The sequence below is a fragment of the Symsagittifera roscoffensis genome, unplaced genomic scaffold (assembly GCF_963678635.1).
Source record: "Symsagittifera roscoffensis unplaced genomic scaffold, txSymRosc1.1 SCAFFOLD_954, whole genome shotgun sequence".
Lineage (NCBI taxonomy): Eukaryota > Metazoa > Xenacoelomorpha > Acoela > Convolutidae > Symsagittifera > Symsagittifera roscoffensis.
The window spans coordinates 1-15,274 of NW_026971383.1; the positions used below are offsets into that span (position 1 = coordinate 1).

At 37.7% G+C, this 15,274-nt stretch overlaps 1 protein-coding gene across 1 annotated transcript; it reads left to right on the forward strand.

Annotated features, from left to right (window-relative positions):
- Positions 1–3,022: 3,022 nt before the first annotated feature.
- LOC134856349 (inositol 1,4,5-trisphosphate receptor-like) lies at positions 3,023–8,019 on the forward strand (the record flags this gene model as incomplete). The annotated part of the gene is made up of 4 exons (XM_063872704.1): positions 3,023–3,253; positions 5,019–5,138; positions 7,275–7,409; positions 7,703–8,019. Coding segments are annotated over 4 exons (651 nt in total), but the record flags the coding sequence as incomplete, so codon positions are not given.
- Positions 8,020–15,274: the final 7,255 nt, after the last annotated feature.

The following is a 15,274-nucleotide window of genomic DNA, read 5'->3' on the forward strand; positions in this document are numbered from 1 at the left end:
AGACTTTATATACAATTCAAATTTGTTATAATAATCCAGTCCAGGTGATGGCAAAATACGGTTAAGCATTAGTGCTTCGAACCTATTTCCAGATATCTTTTTTGCAAAACTCTGAACTTTCAGTTTCGTTTTGGAAAATGGAACTAAATTTTGTATCCCTACAATTTGATTCTACTTTTTCCATACAAAATCAAGAATCTTAAGCAAACGTCAGTTGCGATCGAATGTTAGCATATTAAAATTTTCTCAGCCAGTTGTGGAACGAACGATTTTTAAAAGTTTCAAGAACGCTGGCTTGAGAAATCATTTTAATTTTTTTTCGCTGCTCAGGGTGTATTAAAAAATGTTTTGCACCTTATAACCTCAAGCAAACGTCAGATAAGGTTGAATGATGTTATAACATGCGAAGCGTAGTATATTATTACGAATAATTTTTCTAAACTAGGTCGCAAATAAAAGTGCTCATTTAGTGGCACTTTGGAATCTTTCAACTTAATCATGTTTGAATCTATTTAAGCATGAGCAATTTTAAAAACATCTGTTTGCTGCTGTGTCTTGGCTAGTGTTATGTCCGGTCTGAAAAAAAAAATGTTTCGAAATTCCTATGGGTTTTGTTATTTTTGGTTGCCTGATTACGACGCTTTCAAAAGAATTGCACCAGTGTTCCAGTATTTGCACCAGTGATCCCATGATTTAATAGAGAAAAGTTTATGGATTTAGGAAAAGTCAAACTCTTCATCGTTTTTCAGAATTTTTTTTCATCTGAAAATTATCCAGTTAAATCTGAGATAAAGACTTCATTTGAAAGACCGAGTAGTCGTTTTTTTACTGTAAAAGAAATTTTACTCCACGTTTTACGGCCTTCGATAGTTTCAGTAGAGGGGTTTTTGACCTATTTGTTTTGAATTACTGTTGTTTTTTCTGAAATATCAAATGCAAAAATCTGAGTTGAGGATTTCAACAAAAAGAACAAATAATGGGAATAGCCCCTTTTTAAATAGCCATTCCCTAAATTCGGGAGAAACAAGGTTTTAGCCTCAACCAAGCCCATGTTTTGAAACTTTTTTTGAATTTTGAATTAAATTCAGGGTTTAATCAGGTTTCAATTGATAATTCGAATGAATTTAGTGTTTAATCGAAAGATAAAAAATAAGTTATGCGAATTTTCCCTGAGCAAGCGGCTAAGCATTGCATTTTGAAAACAAAATGTGGGCTTAGAAAAACTCTAATTTTTGAACTTTTGACCGTTTTTTTTTGGAAATTTAATCTTTATCAGCCGGCTAGTTTTTTTTCAAAAACTAGCCGGCTGATTTTGGGGTTGATAATTCATTCAAAGTAACACGGAGCTATCATTTTTTCTGCGCAATCTGTCTCACCTATTTTGTCCGTAGTAAAGCTGATTTGCACTTTCAACCAAGCCCATTTTTTGAAACTTTTTTTGAATTTTGAATTGAATTCAGGGTTTAATCAGGTTTCAATTGATAATTCGAATGAATTTAGTGTTTAATCGAAAGATAAAAAATAAGTTATGCGAATTTTCCCTGAGCAAGCGGCTAAGCATTGCATTTTGAAAACAAAATGTGGGCTTAGAAAAACTCTAATTTTTGAACTTTTGACCGTTTTTTTTTGGAAACTTAATCTTTATCAGCCGGCTAGTTTCTTTTTCAAAAACTAGCCGGCTGATTTTGAGGTTGATAAATCATTCAAAGTAACACGGAGCTATCATTTTTTCTGCGCAATCTGTCTCACCTATTTTGTTCGTAGAAAAGCTGATTTGCACTTCGGAAAAAGGTATTGTTTGAAATTTTTTACCGTTTTTTTTCAAATTTCATTGGTATTCTCGAAAATACTAGCTCACTCTGCATGAAAGTATATTACCATACTTTAGAAGAGAAAGTTTATCGATTTAGGAAAAGTAAAATTTTTGACTTCTTGATCGTTTTTTGGAATCTTTTTGACTTTTTTCGAAAACTATCCAGCCAAATCTGAGATAAAGCCTTCAACTGAAAGAGTGATTAAATCAAAAAATATTTAAATAGGTGGATCCAGCATTAGCTGGGCCACAAGTTTACTTCCAAGCTACCGTGGCGCAGATGCGAGGATGTGACTCCTAATCAACAGGCCGGAGATTCAAATCCGGAACATTGAATGAGTTTTGTTTTTTTTGGTTGAATTTTTGCAGCGTAGTCTCGGCTATTTGATAGAAGGCCCCACCTCCGTGTTTTACACTGAATATAACAAGGATAACTGGTTGCTGAGCAAGCAGAACGGAATATTCCGAATACTACATTATAATTTCACAAAACCAAAAATCCCTATAAAACATAAAATCTAATTCATGTATGCATGTATTTTTTTTCTAAATTGCTTCTTGTTTGTCCCATTTAAGGGGGATATAAAGAGTATTAATTTTTCAGGAATGAGATAAGAATACATAATATAAGGAGCACCGTATCCTTAAATTTGTGCTCAATGCCATCAAACTGTCGTACAAAAGAAACTTGAGCTGAAAATCAAAAGCATTCGGACCAATTTTTTTAAAAACACTTACAAACTACGGTCAATAAAACTTCTGTATGATACCTTTTTTGACACCCTACAAGCGTTCTTTGAGGCAGGCAAAATCACCCTACCCTCTACACCATCATTCCTTCTGGCTCTTTTCCAGTTTCCCCCCTTTCAAATTAGCGAGTTTTATGTTTGTTTTACGTGTTATTACGGCTAAATGCGTGATGTTACGCTGTTAAGTATGAAGAACAAATCTGTTCAGAATTGTCGATTTGTTCACCACGCCAAATTTCATTGCATTATGACAACGTTAAATAAGCTTTTCAAAATTGAATTTGAAAGGTGGGGGGAAGGAACTGGAAACGAGCCTTCCTTCTCACCCCTTTTAAGTTGCCGGAGCAATAATGATTCGCTTTTTGTAATATAATGATATAAACTTCTAAGCTGCTGCAAATCTATGTTTTTTAAGAGATGCAGAGTCATTAATTGTGTATTCTAATGAATTCTGTTGTAGCACGTGACTGTGCCAGCTGGCTACCAGGACTTCCAGCACTATGCCATGCGAAACCTGTATGATGTCACCTTCTTCATCATCTTCGTCACTATTCTGATGAACATCATCTTCGGTATCATCGTGGACACCTTCTCTGAATTGAGGGACCTCAAGTGGCAGACAGAGGATGACATGACCAGCAAGTGCTTCATGTGCAGCCGGTCCAGCTACGACTTTGAACACTACGGAAAAGTATACGGATAAAACTAAATCTCAAACAATAATACAAGCTGTTGCTGTCTGAAAACATAGCAGACATTTGTACCAAATCCCCAATTTTCTGAAAATGACTAATAAACTTGAAAAAAAAGGAAGAAAAAAATTCTTTTGAGTTTTTTTGAAAAAAATTAATCGTCTTTTCACATTGAATGGACCTAAGTTGCTAAATTTCCTAATAAGGTTGTCATACGGTAGAACAAAAAACAGAAAAGAAACTGACTTTCCTGGAATGGCCATGACAATAGCTGTATAAATGATTCGGAGAGCACTTTGCAAACCAACGATCAATTCTTTCAGATCAGCGAGTTTTTTTTCGAAAACTTTAGAATGAAACTTTCTACGTAAAGTAGAGCAGAACCAAACACTAATTGAAACACAACCAATCCAGCGACATCTTCAAATAAAAATTTAAATTGCAGATCACAACTGTAGGAAATAAAATAGCCAATGTTTTTTACGTAGTCGAAACCCTGCCAAATAGACTTAGACAACCTCAGCAGTATTTCAACTACCGTCATAGGAATTGGCTATTCCCACACTGACGAAAATGGTTTCGAATCGATTTAAATTGATTACAAATCGATTTTAAATCGATCCAAATCGATTATTAATGCAAATTTTACGAACTTAAATGGATTTTAAATCAATTTAAATCAATCTTTTTAAAAATTTTTAGACCGAATTAAGTGTCTAAAAAAATCGATTTAAATCACTTTGGATGGATTTTCCGACTCACTAAAATGCATCCAAAATTCACTTAAATCCATCCGATTCTCACTTGAATCATTTTGAAATCGATTTAACTCGATATTTCTAGAAAATTTTTTTGGATCGATTTAAGTGTCTTTGGAAAAACTTGGATGGGTTTTCAGACTCACTAAAATCAATATTTTTACTAAAACGGCAAGAAAACCTACTCTTAAGAAAAAAAATTTTAAATTTTTTTTTTCGATTTTTTATTCAAAAACACACGTGCCAGATGGGGAATTCAAAAAATTGATAAACGTAAATCAGAGTTTGAGCTCGAAATTATGCTTTGAAAACATAGAAAAATCATTGTAAATCAGATTATGGGCAAAAGCTTATGTAACAAACGAAAGAAACGTCAGAATAAATTAAGTTTCGATCTCAATAAATACAATTAAAGCATAGAAAATCACGAATGTAAATCAGATTTTGAGCAAAAACTTATGAAACGAATCAAGAAAAGGGTCAAAAAAGATCAGTTTTTGAACTCAAAATATGCAAGCAAATCATAGAATTTTATCGAGATTTTGGTCTTTTTATTGGTTTTTTTTATGCTACAATACGCCATGGATGTAAAATGAAAAATGATAGGCAATGATAAAATGCAATACAAATTTAAAACTGATAAAACTCGAATGACAAAATTGATTTAAAACGATTTGAAACTGTTTTAATCCCCTTCAAAACAACAGCAAATTAAGACTAGAAATAATGGATTCAAATCAGTTTAAGATCGATTTTGATCAATTTTTGTGGCTGGGATTTACGATCAATTAAAACCGATTGTAAATCGATCCAAATCAATTTTTATCTTTTCTACTTACTCTTCGTAGTTTTTTCATACCAAAATCGATCCTTCTCCAATTATGTCAGTGCGGGTTTCAATGCTTTATGTTGTTATTTGCAATTTAAACTTTTATTTGAAGATGTCGCTGGATTGGTTGTGATTCAATTGGTTTTTGGTTGAGGTTATCTTTGTTTTTTTTGGCAGGGTTTCGACTTCCACGTCAAGAAGGAGCACAACATGTGGGCGTATTTGTTCTACTTCATCCACTTGGACGACACGAGGAAGAACGACTACACTGCCCTTGACCTATATATATACAGACTGGTAGGTGCCCGCATTGGAGTTCCGTGAAAAAAAAATCGATTATAATTGAAATTCCTTGTCAGTGTCTACAAATGTGAAAACAAATAGATTATAATCAATTAAAAATGGATTATAATTTTACTATTTTTCGAGGCAACAAAATCCTTTTTTCATCCATTATAATTGATTTTTTTTCACTTTTGTGGACACTGACGATGAAACTAAATTATAATCATTTTTGTTTTCACTTTACTGAGATGCGAATTTCAACGCACATAAAGTCGTTTTTACGTTTTAAACTAAAATTGGTTACGTTGGTTACTGGTTGTTCTTTTGCATTTTTTTTTCTGCCTAACTTTGATATTTTTGTTACTTTTTATCTTACTCGAAAACTGAAGTGGGGGGGGGGGGGGGGTTCAGGTGGGGGGGGGGATACATGTGAGGGGATGGTTCAGGTGGGGATGGGGGGTTGATTCAGGTGGAAGGGGGGAAGCTGGGGGCATTGGGAGGGATTCAGTGGGGAGGGGGGGTGTGTAGCAAAAGAACAAACGTTAGGAGGATTGAAGGGGATCAAAGGGGCAAACGTTGGGGGATGGGGGAGAGCTTAACGGAATCTTTTTGCAATTCGTTCACTTGATAAATGCAGAAATTCCTGCAAAACTTTGCACGAAGCGCGAAACAAAAATAAAGTGGAAAAAAAATCCATTTTAATGTGATTTTCTACTTATTATAAAATCCACATTAATGGATTCCAACTGAATTATGATGCATTTTGTTTTGGCGATAAAAATGGATTTAAATCCATTTTTATTCCAATTTTGTTGTCTGAACGTAACATGGGAATCGATTGTTTTTACAACTTTTTAGACCACGAAAAACCATTATAATCGATTTGTTTTCACTTTTCTTAATTGCGGGTGTTGCCTCACTTTCCTTCAACACTTTGATAGTTCCGACCATCGGAAATGTGAGGAATTTTTATTCGGGTGTGTTTTCGTTTTTTCATATTAAAGCCCTTTCAGTCCTGATTAGAATATGATTCGAACGATTTTAAGAAACTTTCATGAAGTTGTCCTAGTGTCGGGAAAACGGCTTCAAAATTTGCAGAATTGCAGAACATATTCAAGCGAGTAAAGCGATCGAGCAGGCTTATTTTGATAGGATAAGCCATTATACTTCAATTGAATTCTTGTAAAATTAAGTTTCAAAATTTTTTTAGCGCCATTTAGTGAAAAAAACACTTCAAAAATGCAAAAGTTTAAAAAAAAACTTCGGAATTCAGATTTCTTTTTGAATTTTTTCACAATATTTTCTTTTTCTTATCATTTTCCAATAAAACCTTTTGCCAATTTTGCCGCTTTTGCCACTTTTACTGTCACTGTCAAGTATGGTTAAGTTCTAGGCTTTCATCGGATCATTTTTTTCACCATGCACAAAAAAAACTAATCTAATTTGAAAAAAATATATATTTTATGTATTTCTTCTATGAATATGAGTTGAACATTCAGTACTACTTGCACAGCAACCGGCTATCCTTCTTATTGTTGTGTTCAGTGGTTGATGTCGGATAAAAGGGGTGGTTGGTGTATGATATTCGTTTTGTGTGATAAAATGATCTTCAGAATGCAAGGTCATGTTGTTAAGACGTCTGTGACATCACATAGCTAATCTGAAATAAGACAAAAGATAAGGGACCATTGCACAATTTAACCAATTCGAATCCAGTTGGTTAACTCTAAAAGGAACTCTTCATCAGTTGACCCACTCCCATCCTCAATTCTGGGCTCTTTTTACTCCCCCCCCTCCCCCCCCCCCCCACCTCACATAAATATAGATTTCATGGTGTAACGAGTGGTTTTACAAGGTTGAGTATGAAGACTAAATATGTTTATCAGGGCCTAAATAGTCCGTATGCCAATCCGACAATGTGAACAGAAAAATTACTCTAAAAAAATTGCAGGTGGGGGGAAAAGGAAAAAGAGCCCAAATCTGACTTCCTTTACTTTTTTTTCAGAGGGTTACCACTTGTTTATTGCATTCATTTTAATCAAACAATCCAAAGGTTTTCTTAAGGTGCATTCGTCGCAATAGTTTACAAACAGAAAGGGGTGCTAAAAATATTTTGAACAAACTATGGTTTTTGTTGCTGGTGTGTAGTTGCAGCGTGAGAACTACGACTTCTTCCCCATCAACCGGGCACTGGTGTTGGACGACGAGGGGGACGAGGTGGAGGCCAAACTGGAGAGACTGCAGGTGTCAATCAACCGACTCATCGCCAGACAGGAGGAGATGGTATGCAAAGTGCTCTCTTTGTTTTTATCATCCTTGCTTATGGTATTTAAAGCAGCTGGTGAAAGTACAATTTTTGGAACAATTTTCAAAAAAGATGCTAGCTATATGAAAAAAAAACGCACAGTTCCACATCTATGTCTTGGATAAACCCCTGCCAATCGGCTTCAAACCCCCCAAATGATGGAATAACAAAAAATAGCTAAAATTCGTACTGAGCTTATCAAAATCCGTGGGAAGTTTTGTTTTTCAACTTCTTTTTTTTTCGAATGAAGTTTTAAAGTTTTTGATTATAGGAGCTGATGGAAATCAAGCGACAACAAAAAGAACGCAGAGATGAATTCAAAGCTAAAAATCTGAAAGGAAAGGTCACTTTTGCAACAAGCACTCCTCCTGCAAGTTCATCGAATGACAGTAATGCATCGACAAATCCACAGAAATCAGCTGGAGGTCAAAAATGAGTGAATAACAGTCTAAACGGATTATTCAAAACTATGATTTTAATTAGCCATAAACTTTATTGCCAAATCACAAAAGTGTTGCCTTACTTAGCAAAAAAAATCGATTGTTTTTATTTTTCTCTGCCTTATTAACAAAAAATAATTGAAAATGACTGCACACAAAGATTTTTACAGCAAGTTTTTCCTTGTTTCCAAGAGTCGATGAAAGTAGTGAAGACTCTTATATAGGTCTTGAAGATATACAAAAAATTGAGAAAAAAAATTAAAATGCCCTTATAACAACAGAAGTGAAGTCAAACAAATCAACTCATTTATAAATGCACTAGGTATAATTACACTTGTTCAATTTGAGTTCATTTACTGAAAGGTTGGCATTTTACGCTCTCTAATGACAAACGCATAAAGGAAACGAAAAACGTCTTTGACGTGTAATTTCGAAAGTGGATTTAAATTTTCAGACATACCGGCGGAATAAAAATTTATGTTGATCCGGTCTTCTGAAAGTAAATTACTGTGACCGCGCTTAACTCAAACCCTGAAATATCTCACACAAAATAAGTAAAAGATGAATTAACCAACTTTAATTAATTCTGGAAAAGGCATAAATCGCAGATTTGTTGATATGAACGAATAAATCATTCAACAAATTAGGCACAATCACGGCTTAACGTGTTAACATAACAGCATTTTTGTTATAAGCGGTAAATCACATACAGACGGCAATAACCTGTCAGACAAGGTCATTTTGCTATGTTTTTTATTAGTCTTTGTTATATATACATTTGGGTTCGGGTAAAAGCATTGGTTTTTTGGGGGGCTCGAACCTACGCCGAACCGGTATGGTCAGTTTCTTAAGCTTTGTACTAGACCAACTAATCTTAATTTAGTTCAATTAACTTGGTTTTATGTTCTCGCTTATAAGAGAGTATTTGTGTGGCAACATCCTCCGCCCCCAAGGAAGCGAGGATTGGTGCGAGTTTTTTTTACCGGACGGGTAATGTCACCATTCAAGGTGTTTAGCACGGCGGATGGGGCCACCCCGTCTTTTCCGAAGTTAAGCGTTCTAATGCGTGCTAAAGGATGATAACCTAGGGGGTTGGCGGACTCTACTATCCACACTAAATTGCCTATCTTGAGTTCCTGTTCAGGAGAGGAGCGCCACTTGGCTCGTTTATTGAGACCTGGTACATACTCGCCTAGCCATCGTGACCCAATTGCAATTGCATTTGCTTGCGCACGCATGAACCGTTTTCCATATTTGAAATCTTCCTCAAAGCTTAAGGAAGGTATTGCCGCACTTGCCTGCCCAAGTAGGAAATGGTAGGCGTAAAAGCTTCCAAACTATCCGGATCACTGTTTATTGGAATCAGTGGTCGTGCATTTAAAAATTACTTCTGGCGTTAGTTTGCGTGTTCCCTGTATCAAATAGAATGCACACTTGCAGGACCTTACCAGACGCTCCCATGAGCCACCATAATGTGGCGCACTAGGTGGACTAAATTTACACTTTATGCCTTTGTGTACTAATCGTTTGGGAGCCTGCTGTTTCCAAAATTGGATGAACTTCATCAGTTCTTTTTCGCCGCCGACGAAGTTTGTGCCGTATCCGACCAGATGACAGGCGGAGTTTCTCGGCGGGCAATGAACCTCTCAATACCCATGACGCACGAATTGCCATCCATGGAAAGTAAATTTTCAATATGGACCGCTCGTGTCGTCATGCAAGTAACAAGAAATCTCCACCGCTTCTCTGAGCTGCTATGGACAGATACATAAACTGGGCCGGAAAAGTCAACTCCGCAGTGACAAACGGCAGATTTTTAGTACCCCTAACGTTTTAGAGGGAGAACCGACATCATGGGATTGACGCGCTTAGCTTTGTGTCTTCGACATGGAACGCATCTGTTTTCGATTTTACGAAGGGTTAATCTCAATTTCAAGACGGCAAACCAAGATTGGATGACTGCGCGCATATAATCAAACGACTGATAAAACTTGAGATGAAGATAGCGAACGAAAAGTGTAACCAGACAGTGACGACTATCTAATATCACAGGATATTTGCTTCAAAACTGATTTCAACAAGACACCGAATGCGACCAGTTGAGCTTAAAAGACAATTTGGCCCTATAAATGGGGAATAAACTGCTATTCGACTAGACTTCTCTACGGTATTGTCGCTGTCGAGCACTTTGATTTCTGCCGAGAGCTGAAAGAGCTTTGCCTTGGCTAATTCATGCTCCGAATTTTCACACTCTTATCAGACGGACGGAAGTGCGTGTGTCTAGGAATGAGTTTTAGAGCATATGCTGCTATGCGCAAGAGTTTAGAAAAAAAGCTGATTTTTCCCAATTAATGATAGCATTATCGACTGCTGTATCTGATTCGCTAAGAATTAGAGAGACTCCAACTACATCTGCAGCTGATTCTTTGCGGCGTATTTTTCTGACAACTTCTAGAGATGGTTGAAATGGCCAGACAGCAGTTTTAAAGAACCTCGGTCTCTTGACCCAGCAGTTTTCACAAAGCGCTTCGGCTGTACCTGTGTCTGCGGGATCATCACCGGTTGCTACGTGATACCATTCATCTACGGTTGCTGATTCTAAGATCTCGCCAACTCTATTGGCTACGAGGATAGGTTCCTTATCACCTATGTGGAGCCACTGTAAAACAGTTCTACAGTCAGACCACATGAATGTTTGGGCTATCTGAATGTTCCAGGCTCTATGAATCTCTTCTTTTAGCCGAGTAGCCAATAAGGCACCTTGCGGTTCGTGTTTGGGTATAGACATGGCTTTCAATTGGCGCTACACGAGCCTTTCCAAAACTGACCTCTGTCTCCTGAAATTCTGACAGGCGACCACGAAGAAACCCAATTGCACAAAAGTTTTAGAGCGAACTGTCGCCAAACATGTGTAGTTCTACCGTATCTGCAGGCGCACTGAAGTAAGCTAGCATTGGTAAACCTGAGTGCCACTGCAAAAACTTGTCTTAATTGTCATCAAGCAAGGAATCGTCCCATTGTTTACCTTTAAGACGCCAAATTTCCTTTAACTGGAGGCGCGCTTGTACCGTATAAGGTGCAACAAGACCAATGGGGTCAAACACTGAAGACACAAAAGTAACACGGTTCGTTGTGGGATGTCTTTCTGCAGATCACAACTTACACCTCGACTTACTAGGGTGTCTTTCATGTGATCCCATTCCAGGACGAAGACATCCGACGAGCTATCGGGGCTCACGAGTGTATCTTCAACATTTTCGATTTCTTTGCTAGTCAGGCTTAGCTTCCTTAAGACTTCAGGAATGTTGCTGACAAATTTGGTCAATTTAAATCCTCCTTTACTAAGAATCTTAACTAAATCTGTACTTAGGTTCACGGCTTATTCAACAATCGGTGTGGAAACCAAGTAGTCATCCATGTAAAATTTTTCGCAAGCAGCTGCAGCGGCTTCAGGATAAATGGACTCTTTATCTTTAGCTGTCTGCTGTGGAGCGAAATTTGCGCACGTTGGCGAGTCACGTGCTCTCAAATATATGACGAATGTATTGAAATACCATTACTTCTGTTGATGGGTCTTCCCCGCCATAGAAAACGCAAAGATGGTTGGTCTTCCGGAAGGACTCCGACTTGGAGAAACATTCTCTCGATGTTGACCGAAACGGATTAGGACATTTGCAGCTAATCTTGGACCAACAAGAAGTGATTCGTTGAGCAAAAACCCATGAAGTTTGGAAGCTCCGTTGAACACTCTTCGTAAATTTTTGGTTTGTTTGGGTTGAATGACTGGATGGTCCGGTAGGTACCACTTATGGTTAAGGCGCATTTTTGGGTAATGCGGTTCGAATTGAATCTCATAACCCTTTTCTAGGTCGTCAGATATTTTTTCTGATAATGAAGACGCAGAGACTCGTCTTCACTTAAGCGCTTCTCCAATGATTTGAGCTGAACAAAGTGCGGAGAAATAGTTGTTCGACAATTTCACATTATAATCTGCCCAAAGCTTTTTACGACTGAAAAACGGGAACCATCATGTTTGATAGTGCTTTCAAGAACGCTAGTGGCTCTTTTCTCGGCTGATGTTCTGGCATCAACGGTTTTGTATGTACCATTTGACTCCCTTTCACACCATGACTTGACTTGATCGACTAGAGATTCATCCTCGATGTTACATTTGAAGCAAGTCGAGACTAAACCAAATGTGAACGGTAAACGACGACTCAAAGCCCAATCAATGGGTAAACGGACAGCTAGAGGAGAGTTTTGATCCCGGCTATGAAAGTACTCCAAAAGTATGATGACATAGTAAACTTCTTGTCCTAGGGATTAGCTCTACATCTGAATATCTTAAGACTGACGGAGTTACGGGGTGCATTTACGGGTTTGTTTCTTGAAGCGAAGCCACATCAATTGTTTCAGACCCAATTTTGAGGGCGTCTCGAACGTAAACTGAAACTTCAAAGGCAATTTTGGATTCAGCAGTTTCTGAAGATACGGTAATATCAGATTCCTGACTATGAATTACTTCTGATATATTAATTCCTTTCACGGTTAATTTCAAGTCTCGTCTTTCAAGATTGAAGCGTTTCGCAAGGCTTGACGACATGTATGAGTTGCTGCAAGCACTGTCGCACAAAACCAGCGCATTGGTATTGGTGCCACTGAGTGGGAAATTCTAACTCTATCACAGGCAGCAGACACTTATGCACACTGAGAGTTGCGGAAATTGTGCTTACTATAGATACAGTTTTCGCTACTGTGGCTTTCTTAGCTGCATTTTCTATGCTGGTATTAGAAGCCAAACTGTTGGCATTGGCTACTCGTTGTTCTTGTTCTTGAGGAGGAAATACCCGTTCAACGCCGAGGAGGAGCACATTATGGGTGCTGTCAGAATTAGGCTTGGAACCTTTTTCTAGCTTTAGGTCAAACATCGGAATTATTGATTACCCTAGAGGCAAGCGAAAGAAAGTTTATTGTCGATGCACAGCTTGGCTCTTTTTGTGGGTGTCTTATCTTTAAAAACGCTGCAATTCCCTAATGGATTCTTGCCCTTGCAAGCAACACATGGTGAAAAATTGGCAATGCTTTCTGTGCGCACATTTGAAGAGGAAAGCTTAGTGGTGGCCTTGCACTTGGTAACTTCTTCAGTTCTCGGCTTAAATGATGTTGTGCGCATGCGCTCGTGTGCGTCCGGTTTCTACTGTAACTACTCATTGAACTCAACTAACGATGTTCGGGACCAATGTCGTCTGACAACATGCATAGCGCAAGCTTCTTTTATGTCAGGAGGTAACTTTGCGATCGCTTGCTTGAAGACCGACGTGCTCTCCAGCTCTGAGTAACAGGAAACGGATTTGAACACTACCACCAAGCTCGATATCGGAGCTTTGCATCTTAAGTAGTGTGAAATTGCTCAGCTTACCTTAATGGGCGCTCACAACTGTGTGAGGTATGCCGAATTTACGCTCAAGAGTTTTAGGAGCATCAGGATATAAGTCACCACAATAAGCAAACCCAGAAACTGCAGTTTTTGCCTTATCTGCAACCAGAGTTTTCAAGTAAGAAGGGTAAAAAAGCGTTCATGCTCACCGGCCCGGCATTTTGCATCATATTTTTATTGTTCGTTACAGTCAAAAAATCGACTAGCAGCAGGCACTCAGTTTGAAATTATAGGTTGATTGTTGAAACCAGAGTAAGGCTGTTGATTGCTTGAAGAAGTCTGAGAGGGAAGCGTTCAGCTATTCATGTTATTGGAAACAATTTCATCCAATTTCATTGGGTAGTTTGGAGCAGCAGATACTTTCACGCTCAACGACGGTCAAATGAAAGAGCTACTTTGAGAAAAGTCGTTTTTAACTGCATTATTGTAGGTGTTGCTGTTGTCAAAACGCTAGGTGTTGCTATGACGTTCCAAACATACCCGCAAAATTTTGATCAACTGAACTAACCCAAATTAATGAAATGACCATCTAAGGTCCAGGATTACAGTTTGAATTTATCAGAGTTAGATTTGCAGTCTCCGCTGCTGCATTGTCAACCCAATCAGCAGTACGCTTACCGCCTGCCCCTGATAATTGACTGACAGCTGTTATATGAGACTTGCGAGTATCGTCATCGTTTCGTTGATTTCATCTTGTAATTCAATTCATGCTATTTTTGCCTCGGCTAGCTTTTCCTGTTCTCTTTAGCTGAATTTTCGAATTGAAGCCTACTTTCTTCTCTACTGATATGATATTGCAGTTGCTGCTGTTCCCTTTGCAGTTTTTTCTCATGCTTCAAGTCTGTCTTCATCTTCTCTCAATCTCAAAGCTGGCTCATTTTGCCTTTCTATCGCAACTTTCAAACTGAAATTATTTTTTTCTTTTACTGGAGTCATTGAGCTTGCCTTAGATTTTATACAATGAATATGACTAGATCGTAGAGACGCAGCTTTTAGAGACCTTGCGGGGCTTTTGGTCCATAGAATTTTGCGGCAGTACCATCATCTGAAGACACGCAACCAAGTTAATACCTGGCCTGTTGGATCACTTGATCATTTATACAAGTTATCCGGTGTAAATAAGCTTCCAAATCAGTTAAAAAATAGCTTGAAACTTGACAACTTTTTGCTATGTTTGTCAAAGCTTCATTCTTCGAAATCAACTTTTCAAATATGGCTTTGCACTTTTCAACAAGACTCTCAACTCTCAAATTTCGCATCTTAGCCTCTTTTGTCTTCTTCAAAAAGCTATGATAGTCTAACAACTCTTTTTTTAATGTTTCTCTCGCTTCGTATATCTTATTAACTTTAGCTTGAAATTGGTCAGTCATAACTAAACAGCTATTTAAAGCAGAAACTCAGCACAACCTACGGTCATGTATACGGATACTTCACGTTTCGTTCACGGCACGGCAATACTAATCAGCTAATAGTCCGTATCGGTTTCTTTTTTTTTGTAAAGGTGGGGATCCCGCAAATCGTGTCTCGAGGTACCAAAAACTACCTGGAATGAACAGGTGATGAAATTTTTTTAGGACACGAATTGTTTGATAAAGGCTACTTGTCTGTAGATATTAGAATCGAACTCAAGTACTCGTCCGCTAGTACTCAAGTTTCAAGTACTCGTCCGCTATTTTGTTTAGAATTTTTGAGTTTTTTGGATTTTTTTTTTAAACACTTTTCCATAATTTTCCGAATTTCATTTCGAGTTTTTTTCTCATTATTTTTTTCGCGCTGTATCAATTTTTTTTTTGTTATTAGCAGTACTGTGGCAGCTTTTTAACGTTTTTTTCAATTTTTTGCGCTTTTGGCCATTTTTTGGTTTTGGTTGTTTTTTTTGGACTGTTTTTGGTGTGCTTAAGGTAAATAGATCGGCTACTAGGTTCAGCTCATAGTACGTTACCCTAATAACAATAGTTTAACCTTT